The sequence below is a fragment of the Saimiri boliviensis genome, chromosome 8 (genome assembly GCF_048565385.1).
Source record: "Saimiri boliviensis isolate mSaiBol1 chromosome 8, mSaiBol1.pri, whole genome shotgun sequence".
Taxonomy (NCBI): Eukaryota; Metazoa; Chordata; class Mammalia; order Primates; family Cebidae; genus Saimiri; species Saimiri boliviensis.
The window spans coordinates 19,830,067-19,849,997 of NC_133456.1; the positions used below are offsets into that span (position 1 = coordinate 19,830,067).

The 19,931-nt window shown below is 39.2% G+C and overlaps 1 protein-coding gene and 1 pseudogene across 1 annotated transcript in view; both read left to right on the forward strand.

Moving 5' to 3' along the window:
- The window catches only part of PPP1R2 (protein phosphatase 1 regulatory inhibitor subunit 2), a 34,897-nt gene extending 21,849 nt beyond the window's left edge, over nt 1-13,048 (forward strand). Inside the window, exons 3-6 of the mRNA XM_003926187.4 lie at nt 1,204-1,281; nt 2,576-2,670; nt 10,052-10,219; nt 12,334-13,048. Of these exons, the coding sequence (XP_003926236.1) occupies nt 1,204-1,281; nt 2,576-2,670; nt 10,052-10,219; nt 12,334-12,380 (388 nt within the window). The 3' untranslated portion in view covers nt 12,381-13,048. The remainder of the gene's footprint in view (nt 1-1,203; nt 1,282-2,575; nt 2,671-10,051; nt 10,220-12,333) is intronic.
- Nucleotides 3,134-3,274, forward strand: LOC120367270 (U6atac minor spliceosomal RNA; annotated as a pseudogene).
- Nucleotides 13,049-19,931: the final 6,883 nt, after the last annotated feature.

Below are 19,931 nucleotides of genomic sequence, written 5' to 3' on the forward strand. Positions count from 1 at the left end.
AAGAGATCGAGACCAACTTTGGTCAACAAGGTGAAACCCCGTCTCTACTAAAAATACAAAAAATTAGCTGGGCATGGTGGTGCATGCCTGTAATCCCAGCTACTCAGAAGGCTGAGACAGGAGAATTGCCTGAACCCAGGAGGCGGAGCTTGCTGTGAGCCGAGATCGTGCCATTGCACTCCAGCCTGGGTAACAAGAGCGAAACTCCGTCTCAAAAAAAAAAAAAAAAAAAAGTCTACATGTTTAGTATGGATGAAATTTTTCTTTTCTCCAGCTATTTTATTTTCTTTTTCTTTTTCTTTTTTTTTTTGAGACGAGTTTCGCTCTTGTTACCCAGGCTGGAGTGCAATGGTGAGATCTCGGCTCACCGTAACCCCTGCCTCCTGGGTTCAAGCAATTCTCCTGCCTCAGCCTCCTAAGTAGCTGGGACTACAGGCGTGTGCCACAATGCCCAGCTAATTTTTTGTATTTTTAGTAGAGACAGGGTTTTACCATGTTGACCAGGATGGTCTCGTTCTCTTGACCTCGTGATCCACCCGCCTCAGCCTCCCAAAGTGCTAGGATTATAGGCGTGAGCCACTGTGCCCAGCCCTCTCTGGCTATTTTCAATCCACAATTGGTTGAATTCATGAATGTGGATCCCATGGATATGGCAGGCAGACTGTATGTTTTTCTCTTAATCATTTGGAGTCTTTTCTTGATTGGGTGCTGTCTTTTTTTTTTTTTTTTTTTTTTTTTGAGATGGAGTTTCACTCTTGTTACCCAGGTTGGAGTGCAATGGCGCGATCTCAGCTCACTGTAACCTCTGCCTCCTGGGTTCAGGCAATTCTGCCTCAGCCTCCTGAGTAGCTGGAACTACAGGCACGCGCCACCATGCCCAGCTAATTTTTTGTATTTTTAGTAGAGACGGGGTTTCACCATGTTGACCAGGATGGTCTCGATCTCTTGACCTTGTGATCCACCTGCCTCGGCCTCCCAAAGTGCTGGGATTATAGGCTTGAGCCACTGCACCCCACGTGGGTGCTGTACTTTTAAGTATTTGTATTGAATAGGAATGATTTAAGTTTAAACCTCAAAGATTTAATAACAGAGCTGTAAATATACTGATATGTTAAGTAGGTTGATAGAATTGTTTTTCTACCTTGTTTTTGTGGCTGAAAATTTATGTTTCAGGTATTAATTACAATGTGCTTGTCATACTAGTATGATGGGTGATGATGAAGATGCATGTAGTGATACAGAGACCACTGAAGCCATGGCACCAGATGTCTTAGCCAAGAAGTAAGTGCTAATGACTGTAACACATTTCACTTATGCGTTTTTTAATTGTGCAGAGTTAGAAGCATTTTACATCGCTTTCCCTATGTAAGTGTAAATAAAAGGCTGTTTATCAAAATGTTTTATGCCAACTTCTTTTCCTTTTTTTCCCCTTTTTTCACCCTCTGAGTCTCCAACTTTTTTATACTCTTGTCTCTTAATTAAAATAAAGGTATGTAGGTGGCAAGAACACCAGAGTACATGAACACAGGATTCCCTGTGGGTATTTTTCTTTGTTTTTTGAGACAGAGTCTCATGCTGTCATTCAGGCTGGAGTTCAGTGGTATGATCTTGACTCACTGCAACCTTCACTTCCCAGGCTGAAGCAATTCTCATGCCTCAGCCTCCCCAGTAGTAGCTGGGATTACAGGTGCATGCCACCATGCCTGGCTAATTTTTGTCTTTTTAGTAGAGATGACGTTTTGCCATATTGGCCACGCTGGTCTCGAACTCCTGACCTCAAGAGGTCCGCTGGCCTCAGTTTCCCAAAGTTCTGAGATTACAGGTGTGGACCACTGAGGCTGGCCCCTGCCTTCTGTTTTTAAAGGTAGCAGTGAGAAAGGCAAAAATAAGTTAATTCATAAAAGCTCTCTTCCTTTGCTACTTACTGACTTCTAGCACCCATTCCACTGTTCTTTTTTTTTTTTTTTTTTTTTTTTTTTGAGACGGAGTTTCGCTCTTGTTACCCAGGCTGGAGTACAATGGCGCGATCTCGGCTCACCGCAACCTCCGCCTCTTGGGTTCAGGCAATTCTCCTGCCTCAGCCTCCTGCGTAGCTGGGATTACAGGCACGCGCCACCATGCCCAGCTAATTTTTTGTATTTTTAGTAGAGACGGGGTTTCACTATGTTGACCAGGATGGTCTCGATCTCTTGACCTCGTGATCCACCCGCCTCGGCCTCCCAAAGTGCTGGGATTACAGGCTTGAGCCACTGCGCCTGACCTATTCCACTGTTCTTGTTGCTTACTGGTTTCTATGCCCATTTCTACTTTTTTTGTTGTTGAGATGGTCTTGTTCTGTCACTCAGATTGGAGTGTGGAGGCACAATTACAACCTCAAACTACTGGGCTTAACCAGTCCTCCCACCTCGGCCTTCTGAGTATCTAGGACTACAGGTGTGCACTACCATGCCCAGCCCATTGCTGCTCTCTTGCTTTTGATTTTCCTCATCAGGTTATAGCTAGCACATAAATGATCTTTAAATGTTCAATAATATCAGAACATCACTTAATTTATTTGTACATGATTGTTGCATAGATTAGCTGCTGCTGAAGGCTTGGAGCCTAAGTATCGGATTCAGGAACAAGAAAGCAGTGGAGACGAGGATAGTGACCTCTCACCTGAAGAACAAGGTCCGTTGATTTCCTTTACTGCTTTCAGTGGGATGCTAATAGTTTTTGCTAAGATAAATCTGTTATTTGGAAGATTGGCAAATGGTTTTCATTTTGGGGTCACAGAGGGGAGGAAAATGAAAGCAATCTTTATAATTCAGATACTGCTTGTGTGTTTTGTTGTATAGTAGTTTCTTACCCGATTTCGAGAATGTGGGGAAGTATTACCATCTTTAAAGTAATTATAAGTATTATTTTCTTTGTCCTTTTTAGTGCAGAGTAGATAGTAAATACTTTTTAAATCAGTGCTTTTTAAGTCATTGAGTGTTTGGATGGTCTTAAAGTACGTAGCTGAAAGAGCTAATTTCCCAATTGCTTATACTTTTTCTGTTGTTAGATGGTGGTGCAACATACCAAATGAACCAAGATGATCAGATGCAGAGTGAAGGTCTTTATTAGGTCTTATCAATGAAAAGGAGCAGTAGTGTCCTAGGAAAGAAGATGGAGACAGCCCTCCCCTTAACAGTGATGGAAGAGGGTCTTTTAGGCCATTCAGCACATACACATTTAAGGCATTGCTGCCTACTCTTGTTTTCTGTTTTCACAAGTAAAGGTACTTATTTATGGAGGCTGGAAGAGAAGGAATGTATCTTATCTTGTTGCCTTTTAATACTTTTTGATTCATGTGAATGTAGAATGTAACTTTTTGTTTTTGTTTTTGAGATGGAATCTTGCTGTGTTGTCCAGGCCAGAATGCAGTGGCCCCATCTTGGGTCACTGCAGCCTCTGCCTCCTGGGTTCAAGTGATTCTCCTGCCTTAGCCTCCCAAGTAGCTGGGATTACAGGTGCCCGCTACCGTGCCCAGCTATTTTTTTTGTAGTTTTAGTGGAGGTGGGGTTTCACCATCTTGACCAGGCTGGTCTCGAACTCCTGACCTCGTGCTCCACCCGCCTCCAGCTTCCCAAGTGTTAGGATTACAGGCGTGAGCCAGCACTCCCAGCATGTATAATCTTTTTAAGAATTTAAAAATTGTGTATAGCTTATTTGCAACTATTTTTAAAGGAAAGATATAAGAAAAGCACATATAAAAAAGGAAGAAGGAAAATACAGTAGAAACCTACTTGAAGTTTTGCAGTGTGGGGACTACCTATACTATACCTATACAGTGAAGAAGTTGAGAAACTTTAGAATGAAGGCTCCAGGATCTTTGTCATGTGTAGCTGCTAAGGTATCATTTGCTAGTCTTTCCTATTATTTTCAAAATATAGCCAGTTAACAGAACATTGATGATCTGAGCCTAACACTTATACGAGAGAAATTTTACTTGCAGCATATTCTCAAGTTGTATTGTATTTCTTCTACTTTCAGAGACTTCCAGTTGATTTTTCCAAAATATATTCCAAAAGATCCTTGAAAAGTATTTCAAATAGAAATAGTTTCTGCAGTTTGTTTCCTTGTTACTCAAAAAACATGATCTATTGAGAATAAGGAATTTTTCATTAATATATACTGTCAGTTTTAACTGAGGGATGTTTCTCAAGTTGTAATTCCATGAGTCAACCAGCAGGGGGAGCCATTTGACTAATTATAATTTCATTAATTTCCATTGGTGGGGTTGTTATTGAATTATATAGATATTACATGGCTGGAAATTTGTTGTCTATTGACATTGGACAGCTTAGGGAGAAAAATTGTAACTCACAGCATAGCAATTAAGATTATTGTCTATGGAGACAGGCAAACCTAAGTTTGTGCTCCAGGTATGCCACTTGGCTAATTTGCTTAATTTCTCTGAGACTCAGTTTTCTGATTTCTAAATTGGGAGCCGTAAAAATATTTTGGTGACTATTAAATGAGTTAAAGCATTTAAAGCACTTAGCACTGATCTTGGTATATTGTGAGCACTCACTAAATATTAACTTTTAACAACTTAAGATATTCCCCCATAAAAAGTAAAAGTAGGTATAAAAAGTAATTCACTTGTGTTCACGTAAATAGTCTACCTTAACCTTTTTTTTTTTAAGATGGAGTTTTGCTCTTGTTACCCAGGCTGGAGTGCAATGGCGCGATCTCGGCTCACCGCAACCTCCACCTCCTGGGTTCAAGCAATTCTCCTGCCTCAGCCTCCTGAGTAGCTGGGATTACAGGCACGCACCACCATGCCCAGCTAATTTTTTGTATTTTTAGTAGAGATGGGGTTTCACCATGTTGACCAGGATGGTCTCTATCTCTTGACCTCATGATCCACCCACCTTGGCCTCCCAAAGTGCTGGGATTACAGGCTTGAGCCACCGCACCCGGCCTTACCTTAACCTTTTTGAATGTTAGTTGTAACTTAATAAAGAATCCTGTTGGTTGGATGGTTGGGTGTGGTGGCTGACACCTGTAATCCCAGCACTTTCGGATGCTGATGTGGGAGGATCGCTTGGGATCTCTTGGGGCCAGTAGTTTGAACCACTTAGTAGAGATGGCAAAACCCTGTCTCTACTAAAAATACAAAAATCAACCAGGTGTGGTGGTGCACGCCTGTAATCCCAGCTAGTCAGGAGGTTGGGGCACAAGAATTGTTTGAACCTGGGAGGTGAAGGTTGCAGTGAGCTGGCATCACACCACTGTACTCCAGCCTGGGTGACAGAGGGAGACTTTGTCTCAAAAAAAAAAAAAAAGAAAGTATCATGATGCATAGTTTGAAAAACACCGTCTGATACTGAGAAAATAATAGAACAAATGTGCAATATCTTACATGTCTTAAAAACGTTGAAAGTTGCTGGTGTGCCTTCAGAAAATAAAAACAAACCACAAAGAAATATTGAAAACATAAAGGAGGAAAATCAGAAATTTTTAACCAGGAACAGGAAATTCAGTTATAACTCAATTCCTTGTAACCATTTAAAAATGATATAAATAGGCTGGGCGTGGTGGATCATGCCTGTAATTCAAGCACTTTGGAGGCCAAGGCGGGCGGATCACCTGAGATCGGGAGTTCAAGACCAACCTGACCAACATGGTGAAACCCCGTCTTTAAAAAAAAAAAAAAATGATATAAATAGTTGTGTACATAGCAGAATGTTTCCTGGATGTTCATAGACTTTACTTTTTAAACTGTGTAATTATAATTGTAGTTCTGTCAAACAATAGACATAAACTGAGACTGTTGCCCTGGGTAAAATGGGATATATAATCATCCTAACAACATCTTAAGTGAAAAAAACAGCCTGTACTTCAATGTGTGATTCATTTTTAGGAAATACATTTTTTAGAAAAAGTCTAGAGTTAATCTGGTTTTCAAAATCTAAAATTTGTTTAATTCGCCGGGCGCGGTGGCTCACGCCTGTCATCCCAGCACTTTGGGAGGCTGAGGTGGGCGGATCACCTGAGGTCAGGAGTTTGAGACCAGCCTGACCAATATGGTGAAACCCCATCTTTAAAAAAAAAAAATAAAATGTATTTAATTCAACAGGTATTACACACCCATTTTACGTTAAAATATTGGAATTGTGATTTCCAAATGAGGAAATTGAGTGCTTTTTTTTTTTAAGTTTCTGCTATGAATATGTATTATTTTGTAATGAGGAAAAGTGTTACCTTCTTTGTAAATTTACCTGTGGTAGTCAAGGCAATTAGAATCTGTTTTTTGTTTTTTGTATTTTTTTGAGACAGTTTTGCTCTCGTTTCCCGAGAAACAGCTCATTGCAACCTCCGCCTCCCAGGTTCAAGCGATTCTGCTGCCTCAGCCTCCAAAGTAGTTGGGATTACAGGCACCTGCCACCATGCCCAGCTAATGTTTTATATTTTTAGTAAAGACAGGGTTTCACCATGTCGGCCAGGCTGGTCTCGAACTCTTGACCTCAGGTGATCCACCCGCCTTGGCCTCCCAAAGTGCTGGGATTACAGGGGTGAGCAACTGCACCCAGCCTCATTTTTATTTTTTTTTTATTTTTTATTTTTTATTTTTTATTTTTTGAGACGGAGTTTCGCTCTTGTTACCCAGGCTGGAGTGCAATGGCGCGATCTCGGCTCACCGCAACCTCCGCCTCCTGGGTTCAGGCAATTCTCCTGCCTCAGCCTCCTGAGTAGCTGGGATTACAGGCACGCGCCACCACGCCCAGCTAGTTTTTTTTTTTTTTTTTTTTGTATTTTTAGTAGAGACGGGGTTTCACCATGTTGACCAGGATGGTCTCGATCTCTCGACCTCGTGATCCACCCGCCTCGGCCTCCCAAAGTGCTGGGATTACAGGCTTGAGCCACCGCGCCCGGCTCATTTTTATTTTTTAATATTGCTTTTACATTATCTGAATACTTGAACTGTATCACTGAAAATGAGTCATGATCATGATGGCTGGTTCAAGTATGACAGTGTTTACAACTAATTGATCACAGCTAGTTACAGATTTCTTTGTTCCTTTTCCACTCCCCCTACTTTACTTGACTAGCCTAAAGATATATATATATATATATATTTTTTTTTTTTTTTTTCTTTAGAGACGGGGTTTCACCGTATTGGCCAAGCTGATCTGGAACTCCTGACCTTGTGATCCGCCCGCCTCGGCCTCCCAAAGTGCTGGGATTACAGGCGTGAGCCACCACACCCGGCTAAGATATTTTTTTTAGTTAGTAGAATTTGGTCTTTTTTTTGGTCTCTCTCCCCCTCCCTGCCCACCCCCCCAGTTTTACTTCTCTCTGTAACATGTCATCCCTCAAGAGCAAAACAAATCACAGAAGTTATTTATAAGTAGGAAAGAGAGATGCCTGGCAAGACCCTGGTAATTTGAAAGAAGTGTTTATAGATTAACGAAATGGATGTTAGTTTCACAACTCTCTCTCTCTCAACCTAAGTAGAGGATGTAAAATAATCAATGAGTCATGACACAAACTTTTTTTTTTAAATGTAAGTTTTAAAAATATAAGTACAGCCGGGCGCGGTGGCTCAAGCCTGTAATCCCAGCACTTTGGGAGGCCAAGGCGGGTGGATCACGAGGTCAAGACATCGAGACCATCCTGGTCAACATGGTGAAACCCTGTCTCTACTAAAAATACAAAAAATTAGCTGGGCATGGTGGCACGTGCCTGTAATCCCAGCTACTCAGGAGGCTGAGGCAGTAGAATTGCCTGAACCCAGGAGACGGAGGTTGCGGTGAGCCAAGATTGCACTGTTGCACTCTAGCCTGGGTAACAAGAGTGAAACTCCGTCTCAAAAATATATATATATATATAAGTATAAATGTTGTTTAAAACTTTTATGGAATTAGAGGACATTAAGAAAGTACTGGCCAGGTGCAGTGGCTCACATCTGTAACCCTAGCACTTTGGGAGACCAAGGCAGGCCAACTCCTGACTTGAGGTCAGGAGGTCAAGACCAGCCTGACCAACATGGTGAAACCCCATCTCTACTAAAAAACAAAAAAGAAAGTACTTTGGAGGCCAGGTGTGGTGGCACACACCTGTAGTTCCAGCTACTTGGGAGGCTAAGGCAGGGGGATTGCTTTTTTTTTTTGAGGAGGAGTTTCACTCTTGTTACCCAGGCTGGAGTGCAGTGGCGCGATCTCGGCTCACCACAACCTCCGCCTCCTGGGTTCAGGCAATTCTCCTGCCTCAGCCTCCTGAGTAGCTGGGATTACAGGCACGTGCCACCATGCCCAGCTAATTTTTTGTATTTTTAGTAGCGACGGGGTTTCACCATGTTGACCAGGATGGTCTCTATCTCTTGACCTCGCGATCCACCCGCCTCGGCCTCCCAAAGTGCTGGGATTACAGGCTTGAGCCACTGCACCCGGCCAGGAGGATTGCTTAAGCCCAGAAGTTGGAAGTGAGCCCGGGAAACGGTGAGATCTCATCTCTAAAAATTAAAATTAAAATAAAAGAAGAAAGTCCTTTAAATAGCCTTATGGAGTGATATCTCTGCTTTTTAAAACAATAAATAAATACATTTTTGAGATAGGATCTCGCTGTGTCAACCCGGGCTGGAGTGCAGTGGCAGAATCTTTGCTCACTGCAGCCTCAGTATTCTAAGCTCAGCCAATCCTTCCATCTCAGCCTCCCCAGTAACCAGGACCGCAGTCGCATACCACCATGCCCAGCTAATTTTTAAAATTTTTTGAAGAGATAGGGTCTTGCCATGTTGCCCGGGCTGTTCTTGAACTCCTGAGATTAGAGGCATGAGCCCCAGCATCCAACCTCTGTGCTTTTTTGTCATTGAAATATTTTAATGAAATTTTTAATTAAACAGTGGTGAAGCCAGGCACAGTTGCTTACGCCTGTAATCCCAGCTCTTTTGGAGGCCTCGGTGGGCTGTTCAGCTGAGGTCAGGAGTTCAAGACCAGCCTGGCCAACGTGGTGAAACCCCATCTCTACTAAAAATACAAAAATTAGCTGGGAGTGGTGGCACACGCCTATAATCCCAGCTACTCAGGAGGCTGAGGCAGGAGAATCGCTTGAACCCAGGAGGCTAAGTTTTCAGTGAGCCAAGATTGTGATATTGTACTCCAGTCTGAGCAACAAGAGTAAAACTCCATCTCAAAAAGAAAAAAAAGATATATATATAAAACAATGGTGAATGATTTCAATGCTGTTCATTGATTAAATAGCTGGCAATTTTATATTGATCCCCTCCCCCCCCCATTTTTTTTTTTTTAATTTTCTGGTCTAAGAAAGTTAAAAACCTTCAAATTATTTATTCATAAGTAGTTACTCTTTAAGGAGCAACTACTAATCAAATGTGATCAGTTTTGTTGAGTTGCTGCCAGCCTTAATGTTTCTATGGTAAAGACTAAAATGAAAGAATAATTTGGAGTCACTTCACCATTCCTTTATAATAGTTTTTCTTAAAATTACTGTGAAAATTAGGTTTTGTTTTTAGCCAGCAGTGTCTTAAATCCTGGCAGTTTCTTAACAGATAAGAATTGTTTTAAAGGAATTTTTTCTTAATTATAAAAATAGAAAATAATAAAACTACTTCATCGTTCTTGACTCAGAATTAACCACTGTTAATTGCTGAGTCTTATTTTTCTGTGTGTGTGTGTGTGTATGTGACAGGCATTGTACATAATAAATATAGTATATTTATTATGTTGTAACTCACTTTTTTTTCACCATTCAACTATTTCTGGATAATTTTCCCATATCTTTAAACTTTTTTCACAAATATAATTTCTAATGGCTGCATGTATTTCTGTTCTTCCATCGAGATGACCTTGAGATGAATGCCAAATAGTAAATATTTTAAATTCTACAGGCCCAGTGGTCTCTATTACAAACTACTCAACTCTGCCATTGAACACAGAAGCAGCCTTAAGCATGACAAAAACAAATGAGCATGACTGTTTTAATAAAATTTTATTTATAAAATGGGCATGGGCCAATCCTTGACATAAAACTTCCTAAGCTTATGTTTTGCATCTTATAGAAAAAAAGCGACAATTTGAAATGAAAAGGAAGCTTCACTACAATGAAGGACTTAATATCAAACTAGCTAGACAATTAATTTCAAAAGACCTACATGATGATGATGAAGATGAAGAAATGTTAGAGACTGCAGATGGAGAAAGCATGAATACGGAAGAATCAAATCAAGGTTAGATGTTTTCAAAATGTCACTGAGACTTTTGTAATGCTGTGCCTAGGATCATATACTTTATTTTGCTTTAAACTTGTTAAAAAAAAAAAAAAAGCAGAAAATTTTGCTGAGGTTCACTTTGTAATATCAAATGTTTCTAAAATGTTAACCCCCATGGCCAATTTCAGAATAATAAAGTTGTTACACCCAGAGTTGATTTGATTTTAGACCTTACGTTTTGTTATATGGCTTTTTTTTTATGGTTTACTTGCCTTTAGGTAAGGATGTTTGTCTTCATATTAAGCTATATTTTGTTTTGAATGTTTCAGGTCCTGTTGTATTTGTCATAACGATCTAAAGTTTAAAAAGTTTTAAAGGAAACACATTTTTAGTATGGAAGATTTGTTTTTACATCCCTTTAGTTACAAAATATGTCATATCTTTCCAATGCTGTTTCTTTTGACTGTTGGAATAACAAGTTGTTTGGCTGTTTTTATTTTGTTTTGTTTTAAAGTCTTGGACACCCAGTCCCTGCAGCCTAGCAACTCCTGATCTGTCACAGGAGATAGGTTTTATTTTTTAGGAACTGTTACTCTGGTATCTATTGAAGGTGAATCTTCTGCACCACTAATGAAGATTTTTTTTGTGCCCACTACCTACTCCTTGCACTTACAAACTTCATGCTTTTTAATGGAGGTGTAACTATTTTATTTATGGTGCCTAGAATGGTTAAGTGTTAGGAAAGTATATAATTATTACGATTTTGGTAAGCATAGGATGAAACATGAATAATTCTATGATACAGCTTGATGAATCACTGTCTCATAGTGTCAGGATTACAATACTTTGTTATTCTATAATATGTTTTAGCCTTTTAGTCTATTTCGTATAGCCTTTCATTTCCATTATATATTCTACTGTCTTTTGAACTTATGTTTAACTTGAGCAAACTTCATCTTAAGTAGTAGTGGTTACATGTTTCTCTTCTTTATTTAAAATCTGTTACCTACTTTTATTTTTATTTTTTATTTGTTAAAGAGGCAGAGTGTCACTGTGTTGGCCAGGCTGGTCTTGAACTCCTGGCCTCAAGCATTTCTCCTGCCTCAGTCTCCCAAAGTTCTGATATTACAGCTGTGAGCCACCATGCCCAGCCTGGTTCACCATTTGTAGATTACCTAGCTCCTAATTGCCCTGAGGTCTATGTTTCCCATTTCAGCTATATGTTGATGGTTTCTTTAGTATTGAACTAAATGATTCTTTGATTATAGCTTTTCAGCAACTTTAACTCAAATTTTCAGTATCAGCTCTTTGGAACTAGGAATGCATTTCATTTGCTGCTGGAAATTTGCACCAGTACTGCTATCACTATGCCAGTTTAAAGGTTTTTCGTTGTTGTTGTTTTTTTCTTTTTTTTAAAATAACTAGCATTTTGACCATCTCTGCTTATAAGGTATTACATTTCACACATTTAGTACATAAATATATTTCTTTGTTTAATAGAAAATTAAAATTTTATATTCACTCAGTGCCTGATTTTTCTTCATTGGAGATGAAGTACACCTTTCAAAGGAGTATATCCTGCTTAGCATTATAAAACCCAGAAGAATAGGATAAGACTTAGGGAAATGAGCACCTTATTTATCCCCTACCCTTTTTGGGCCCTTAACATTTTAACAGCTTTTAAAATCTGCAAGTTCTGTAGAACCCATTTGTTTTTGGGCAATCTCAGCCTCTTCCCTTCCCCCTTTTCCCCCCCATTTACACATTTCATTGGAGAAAAATGACATGATGGACTCTGAGGTAATATTTTATAGCTTTGAGGTAATAAATGTAAATCTTTTTATAGCTCTGGATATTTGAGTTGTCATAAACAATTACCTTTCCACTTGTGACTTATAGACATGCTCAGTCTAAAACCTGTTTGTTTTATCAGCAAGTAGACACTTCTGTTCTTTAGAATATTTAGGGGAGTATACAGATTCTTCCATTTCGGTCTAAATCGGCCTACATGAAATATACCTTATTTGTTTTAAATTTTTATATTTGCTTATCATCCATGCTAGTAGAAGAGAACTTCAGCCAGGGTTGACGATATATGACAAATTATGTTGACTTTTCTTTTATCTTTGCAGGGTCTACTGCAGGTGACCAACAGCAAAACAAATCACAAAGTTCATAGAAGAGATCATTCAACACTGCAATTGTTTGTTAGATATAAACCCTGTGACTATAATACATTGCTTCTTGTTCTCCACAATTCATGACCTTAAGTACCAAAATGCATACCAGTTATTATATATTGCCAAGAATTAAATGATAACCCTAGAGACTGATTAGACTGAAAATGCCTAATTGATATATATATTCTTGTGCCTAGTACTTTACCACAAATACAGTGTAATATCGTCAGTCCAAAACTGCATTACTTTTGTAAAAACACTGGTTAATTTGTAAAAGATATTATATAGCTTTTTATGCTTTAGAGGTTAAACAATATCTTTTGGGGGGGAACTAATTTATTTTCATCATTCTTAATGTGGTGGTAGCTCTTAGAAAGTTTGATGATTTGTTGGTTTGGGTTTTTTTTTTTTTTTTTTTTTAATCAAAAGCCAGTTGAACAACAGGATATATAGACTGATAAATATTCAGGCTGAATAATATTTTAACACTTGTCTTCAACTTGATTTGTCTGTTGAAAAGGATTATAAGAGTTACTGTTGCATTTTCTGACCTAATACCTTTAAAATTCCTGTTGCGTTTCTTTGTATTTATAGGGAAAGGACTGAACTTTTTCTCATTGAAACTAGCTTTTTTCCCCCACAAATAAATTATCAGGTTAAACTTGCACTAATGTCTGCTCTGTTTTTTGTTTTTTTTAATGTTTTTGGTACAGTGGGCAGACTTCAGAGCAGTTTTTTTTAAATAAATATTCTAGTAGCTGTCTTAGCATTCCCTTTTTATACCTGTCTTAACCTCCTGTTTTTATTTCCTACTCCCTTCCACGCGTACACACACAATCCTTTACCTGTTAAAGGATCATTAAGGTTGTCAACGCCATTAGGAACCCTTTCTCTTACTCTTCTGTCATTTGCTGCAATGTTGAAATTCTTATTTTGACCATCAATGCCTATTAATTATTTAATACATGAACAAAATAGATTGAGGAGCAGCAGTACTGTAGGTGGGAAATGCAGTTTGATGAATTCCTAACCTCTCTGATTTGCAGCTTGCTAATTAAATTGCTATTTGTTTGGCTTAATTAGACTTAAGAAAACAACTAACTGAGGGGTGTTTTTGTTTTTTGAGGGTTTTTTTTTTTTTTTTTTTTTTTGCATGAGGAGAGAATTATATGTAACCAGTGATATGTTTATTCCTGAATGTACAGACAGAAGTAAGCCTGGACATTTTTAATTAAAAAAACTTCAGTCCCTGCTTTAAGGGAATATGATAATGTATGCTCTGACAAATGTACTTTATTCTTCTAACACAGTAAGAATTACTTGGAATTTTTTTCTGAAACGAAGTTCAGGAAAGCCTGTGTTTCTTGTTTTAGTGATGGTTTCATTTCTAGCCATACAATTCATGGATTGTATACAATTTTTGTTAGTACCAAAATAATCTGTTATATGAACAGACTTCTAAAATAATTTCTGTATATTGTATATATAAGAAGGCTTTTATCGAACAGCTTATCTTCCACTTGCGAGTTTATGGAAATATCAATATGTCAAAATAAATAAAAAGTGGGAGAATTCTTTGCTGTTAGAAGAATGTGCTTATATTTTGATTTTTTAAAATGGGATATAATCAGAGTACTGCTGAACTATAGGTGCAGTATTCTAAACATTTCAGCTAGTATACCACTGATTTAGAAACAAAACTGTTTATCTCTGCTTTCTGAATTTAGAATGTTGGGATTGCCTGTTTAAATCTGTTTTGGGGGATGTAGAGATTGTCTATACATATATGTGCACATGTATTCATACACCCTCTGATTTTGGCTTTCTTGATTTTGAGTTCTTAGAAAGCATCCACATACTCTTTTTTTTTTTTTTTTTTTTTTTTTTTGGTAGAAGTGGCTGTTGTAGAGTGAAGAAAAGGATAAGACTTTAAACAGTTGATTCTTTTTGTGTTTTCTACAAACTATTTTTTGAAATTTAAATCACAAGCAAACTCACTTTGTGGTTTTTAGAAAGTAGATGATAATTTCAGAGGAGTAAGCCATGCCGTTTGCCAAACAGCATGCTCAGTGGGATTTTACGTAGTCAAATGCAGCTGAGAAAAGGAATTTTTAAGTAGTAAGTTGCTAATTGACATGGTATGAACTAGTCAAAATATGAACCATTATGATTCAAGTTAGATATTCTTCTAGAGAGATGGAACTGAATGTTCAGTTCTAGCCAAGGTGGATTTTACTTTCAACTTTTTTGTTTTTATTTTTTGGGGGGGAGGAGGTTTGTTTATTTTGAGATGAAGTTTCACTTTGTCATGCAGGCTGGAGTGCAGTGGTTTGATCTCGGGCTCACTGCAACCTCTGCCGCCCTGGTTCAAGTGATTCTCCTGCCTTAGCTTCCCACATAGCTGGGATTACAGGCTCCTGCCACCATGCCCAGGTAATTTTTGTATTTTTAGTAGAGATGGGGTTTCACCATCTTGGCCAGGCTGGTCTTGAACTCCTGACCTTGTGATCCACCCACCTTGGCCTTCCAAAGTGCTGGGATTCTGAGCCACTGCACCCGGCTTACTTTCAACTTTTTAATCAATATCACTTTCTGTGCTTAACTCTTTGGTGTTAACTTGTCCGTTTTCATTTGTCTAAAATTCTGCAGGGATGACTAAAATTTGACATAATGATATAAATGGATTGTTAAGAGTAACTTTAAGTTGAAGGTTAAAACAAGATCCCGTTTTCCCCATGACTTTCATTTTGTTTACATTTTTCCCTTTAAGTTAGTATACACTACACATACTATAATAAAATGTAATATGACAATTGCCTATGTGTGGATTTTATTTTATTGCTACTCAGCTATCTCAAGACCATAATCCATTGACCAAGTGTTCCGGATACCAGGAGTGGATCTTGGATTACGTTGTGGCAGAGCAATTTGTTTAGTCATAGTAGAAATGATAAGAGCTACCATTTATTGAGGACTTATTACTTGCTGTTGCCCAGCTCTGTGCTCAGTCCCTTACATCTAATCCCCAAAACTGCCTCACAAAGCAAACATTCGTATCTACACTTTATAAGTGAGGAAAATGCTCTTAGCCAACTTACTTATTAATAGTTTTAGTGCCTCACACTTGCTAAATGACAGAATTCAAATCCAAATCTAACAAAATTTCATGGTCTTTATTCATGCTTTTTTAAATGTAGAAAACATTTTAGAAATTGTACCTTGCAAATAAGCTTATATGAATTATTGATACATAACTATGCTTTAGGAATATCATTTTTCAGGTGTTTGAGTTTCTGGGTTTTTTTTTTTTTTAATCTGAAAAATCGGAACTAATTTTGTTTGCCGTTTGTGTGCCTTCTAGGAAAATTGCTCAAAAGCACAAATAGTGGCTGGAGATGAATGCGTGTCATTTGGTTGTGCTCTGCAAGTTTGTTAGCAGGCTGTCAAGCCCAGAAAACTATTTTTTTCATAGAATCCATGTTAGCAAGTCAAGGACCATGCCAGCCTATAAAAACCAACATGAACCTAAACAAGAATTTCCCAGTGTGTTCCATGAAACCCTTATCACTCAAGATGTTCCATGAAAATGATACGATAAATAAGCTTTGCACATACTGTGTACTTTATTCCCCAACCCCCTTGGAGACTTATATACATTATTATCATAATAAAGAGTCTGAGCAGTCCTGCTTATAGGCACCTATTTAAAACTTAGCTTTACCTTTTTCAAACATATTTCACTATAACCACCCCACTTTGTCCCTCAAATAACATCTCAAGTAGGGCAATAGGCTAGGGTCTCTAATATATCAAACTTGGACTTGTTTTTTAAAAAGGAAGAGAATGGTTTATCAGTGAAAGAAGGAAGATGGTAGCAGTAACTGCAGAGTACTGATGGTCTCTATACAGTTTGCCAAACATAAGATTTTAGTTTTTGTAACTTATGCAAGAAACTGCAAAACATATATTTAGGACAGATGAAGGTGTAGTTGTGGTTGGTTACAAGTTGCAGTGGTTTGTACTGATAGAACTATTATTCCAAATACTTGCTGCTCTAAGCCCTTTTCTGGAATGTCTTGTACTCACTATCAACTCTGCATAGCTGGTTGGCAAGAGCACATCCGCTACTCATTAGGAAAATAGAAGAGCAGAAAACACGTGTCTCTGGTCTATGGCTCATACCCACAAACTTGGTTACTCCAGCAAAGTGGTTTTGGGATTTGACTCATCTGGTTTTTTATTTGAGGAATTATTTGGAGGAGGTAATGCTGAGAGTAGGTAAGTGAGGGTGGATTTGGCAAGTGTTTAGTCATGATTTTATCTCAACTGCCCAACCTGAAATTTTCAGTAAAGTCTGCCAAGTGTTTAGCATTTCAGTTCTATTTCCAATGAAAATTGTTGCAATTGGAAGATGACTCCTGTGAATTGTTTCTATCTGTTTAATTGTGTGTGGATTGTGGATTGATGACAGTGTTGACTAGAAATAGAAGAGGAAAGTGCAGGCTGAAACCTTAATATTTGACCTAACTTCTTAAGCAAAGAGGGTTATAAGCAGTTTTTCAGTATGCCTTGTTCTAATAAAATGGTTCAGTCTGAAAAAGTGTTACCGATAGTAGAGCTAGTGAATGTAGGAAGAAAAGTTTAGTTACATTCTTGTTTAGTTAGACTCCTTGGTCTCAGAAGTATCCCTACATGAGCAATTACATGGAGTCAGAATACTATATTTTTATCTCCATATGTAAAAGACACTCCCAATTGAAAAATAAGCAGGCACTTTATTGTAGGGGACTGTGCCAAGCTAAATTGGGAAATATTAACATAAGATTCTTTCCCTGCCTTTAAAGAGTTTCAAGCTTAGGTGTGTAGAGCAGAGAGGGAGAGCGCTGCTTTGCAAGAACAAGGAAGGAATAAGAATACACCCATCCTGGCTGGGCACAGTGGCTAATTCCTGTAATCCCAGCACTTTGGGAGGCCAAAGCCGGTGGATCACGAGGTCAGGAGTTTGAAACCAGCCTGGCCAAGATGGTGAAATCCCGTCTCTACTACAAATACAAAAAAAAAAAAAAAAAAAAATTAGGCACAGTGGCAGGTACCTGTAGTACCAACTACTTGGGAGGGGAGAATCCCTCAAACCCGGGAGGCGGAGTTTGCAGTGAGTCAAGATCACGCCACTGCACTCTAGTCTGGGTGACAGAGCAAGACTCCATCTCAAAAAAAAAAAAAAAAAGAACACACTCATCCTCTGCAGCCATTCTCAGGAGGCCTTTCTGGTAGGTGAGACTGAGAAAAGTAGGTCAGCAAGACATTGCTATTAAGAGTTTTATATGGATTTTTTTAATACCAAATTAAGATCTCTGATATGGTTTGGCTCTGTCCCCACCGAAATCTCACACTGTATTGTAATCCCACGTTGGGGGAGGGACCCAATGGGAGGTGATTGGATCATGGGGGTGGATTTACCCTTGCTGTTGTTGTGATAATGAGTGAGTTCTCAGGAGAGTTGGTTCAAAAGTGTGTAGCACTTAACCCTTTTCTCTCTCTCCAGCCACCATGTGAAGAAGGTGTTTGCTTTCCCTTTGCCTTCCACCATGATTGTAAGTCTCCTGAGGCCGCCCAGTCATGCATGTTAAGCCTGTGGAAATGTGAGTCAATTCAACCTCTTTTCTTCATAAATTGCCCAGTCTCTGATAGTTCTTTATAGCAGTGTGAGAACAGACCAATACAATCTCTATAGTCACCTACCTCAAAATTTTTTCTAAGCAAGATAGAAAGATCTCATGAAAACCAGAAATGTCAGATGATTTTTTTTTAACACCAAAAGATTACTACAAATGTTAGATTTCAGAAGTTAAAGCAGATTTGTGGATTGTTGCCGTCTAAGCTGCTACTGTTTGAATAATCCCTAAATCGATTTACTGGGGGACAAGGGACTGGAGAAGGAAGGGCTGGGTCAAAATCACAATACGGGAGTCCTGCTTTAGCTTGAAACTATCTTAGGAAATGTGCTTTGCTTCACTGATAACATTGAAAAGCAAACTGGTCTGTGCTTCCCCAAATAGGAATGTCTGAGTCTTTGGGTGTATTTTAGAGACAAAGGCTCAGCGTGTTGCCCCAGTTGGACTCAAATCCTGGTTTCAAGTGATCCTCCCACCTCAAGCCTCCCAAGGAGCTGGGACTACAACTACACACAGCTATGCCTAGCTTTTCTTTTTTTTTTTTTTTTTTTTTTTTAGAACAGAGTCTTGCTCTGTTGCCCAGGCTGGAATGCAGTGGTGTGATCTTGGCTCACTGAAACCTCTGCCTCCCACGTTCAAGTGATCCTTCAACCTCAAGCCTCCTGAGTAGCTGGGACTACAGGCACACACAACCACCGTGCCCAGCTAAATTTTTGTATTCTTAGTAGAGATGGAATTTCACCATGTTGGCCAGGCTGGTCTTGAACTCCTGGCCTCAAGTGATCAGCCCACCTCAGCCTCCCAAAGTGCTGGGACTACAGGCATGAACCATTGCACCTGGCCAATGCCCAGCTTTTGAGTGTTAAGTTTCTCGTGGTATATCACAAACTATATAATCCAATTCAGGAACCCAGAATAATATTCTCTATTATTCTAAGCTTCAAGCATTGTTCTGTAGACCTAGAATTTGATATTGTGTAGACTGGATGATTTCTGGATGTATCATAGTTTATCCATTAATCCACTGGAGGACATCTTGTTTGCTTACAAGTTTTGGAATTATGAATAAAGCTGCTATAAACATCTGTGTACAAGTTTTAATGTGTACAGCTTCTTTGGATAAATACCAAGGAGTGCAATTGCTAGATCATATGGTAAGAGTACATTTAGTTTTGTAAGAATCAGCCTGGCGCAGTGGCTCATGCCTATAATCCCAACACTTTTGGAGGCCTAGGTGGGTGGATCGCGAGGTCAAGAGATGGACACCATCCTGGCCAACATGGTTAAACCCCGTCTCTACTAAAAATACAAAAAAACAATTAAGGGGGCGTGCTAGCATGTGGCTGTAGTCCCAGCTACTCGGGAGGCTGAGGTAGGAGAATCTCTTGAACCCAGGAGGCAGAGGTTGCAGTGAGCCAAGATCCCACCACTGCATTCCAGCCTGGAGACAGAATGAGACTCTGTCTCAAAAAAAAGAACCTGGGCCGGGCGCGGTGACTCAAGCCTGTAATCCCAGCACTTTGGGAGGCCGAGGCGGGTGGATCACCTGAGGTCAGGAGTTCAAGACCAGCCTGGCCAACATGGAGAAACCCCGTCTCTACGAAAATACAAAATTAGCCAGGCGTGGTGGTGCGTGCCTGTAATCCCAGCAACTCGGGAGGCTGAGAAAGGAGAATCACTTGAACTCAGGAGGCAGAGGTGGTGGTGAGCTGAGATTGTGCCATTCCACTCCAGCCTGGACAACAAGAGCAAAACTGTCTCAAAAAAAAAAAAAAAGAGTTCTTTGGATAACAGTCCTTTATCACATAAATCTTTTGCAAATATATTCTCCCAGTCTGTGGCTTGTTTTCTTTCTCTTGAATGAATTTTGAGAAA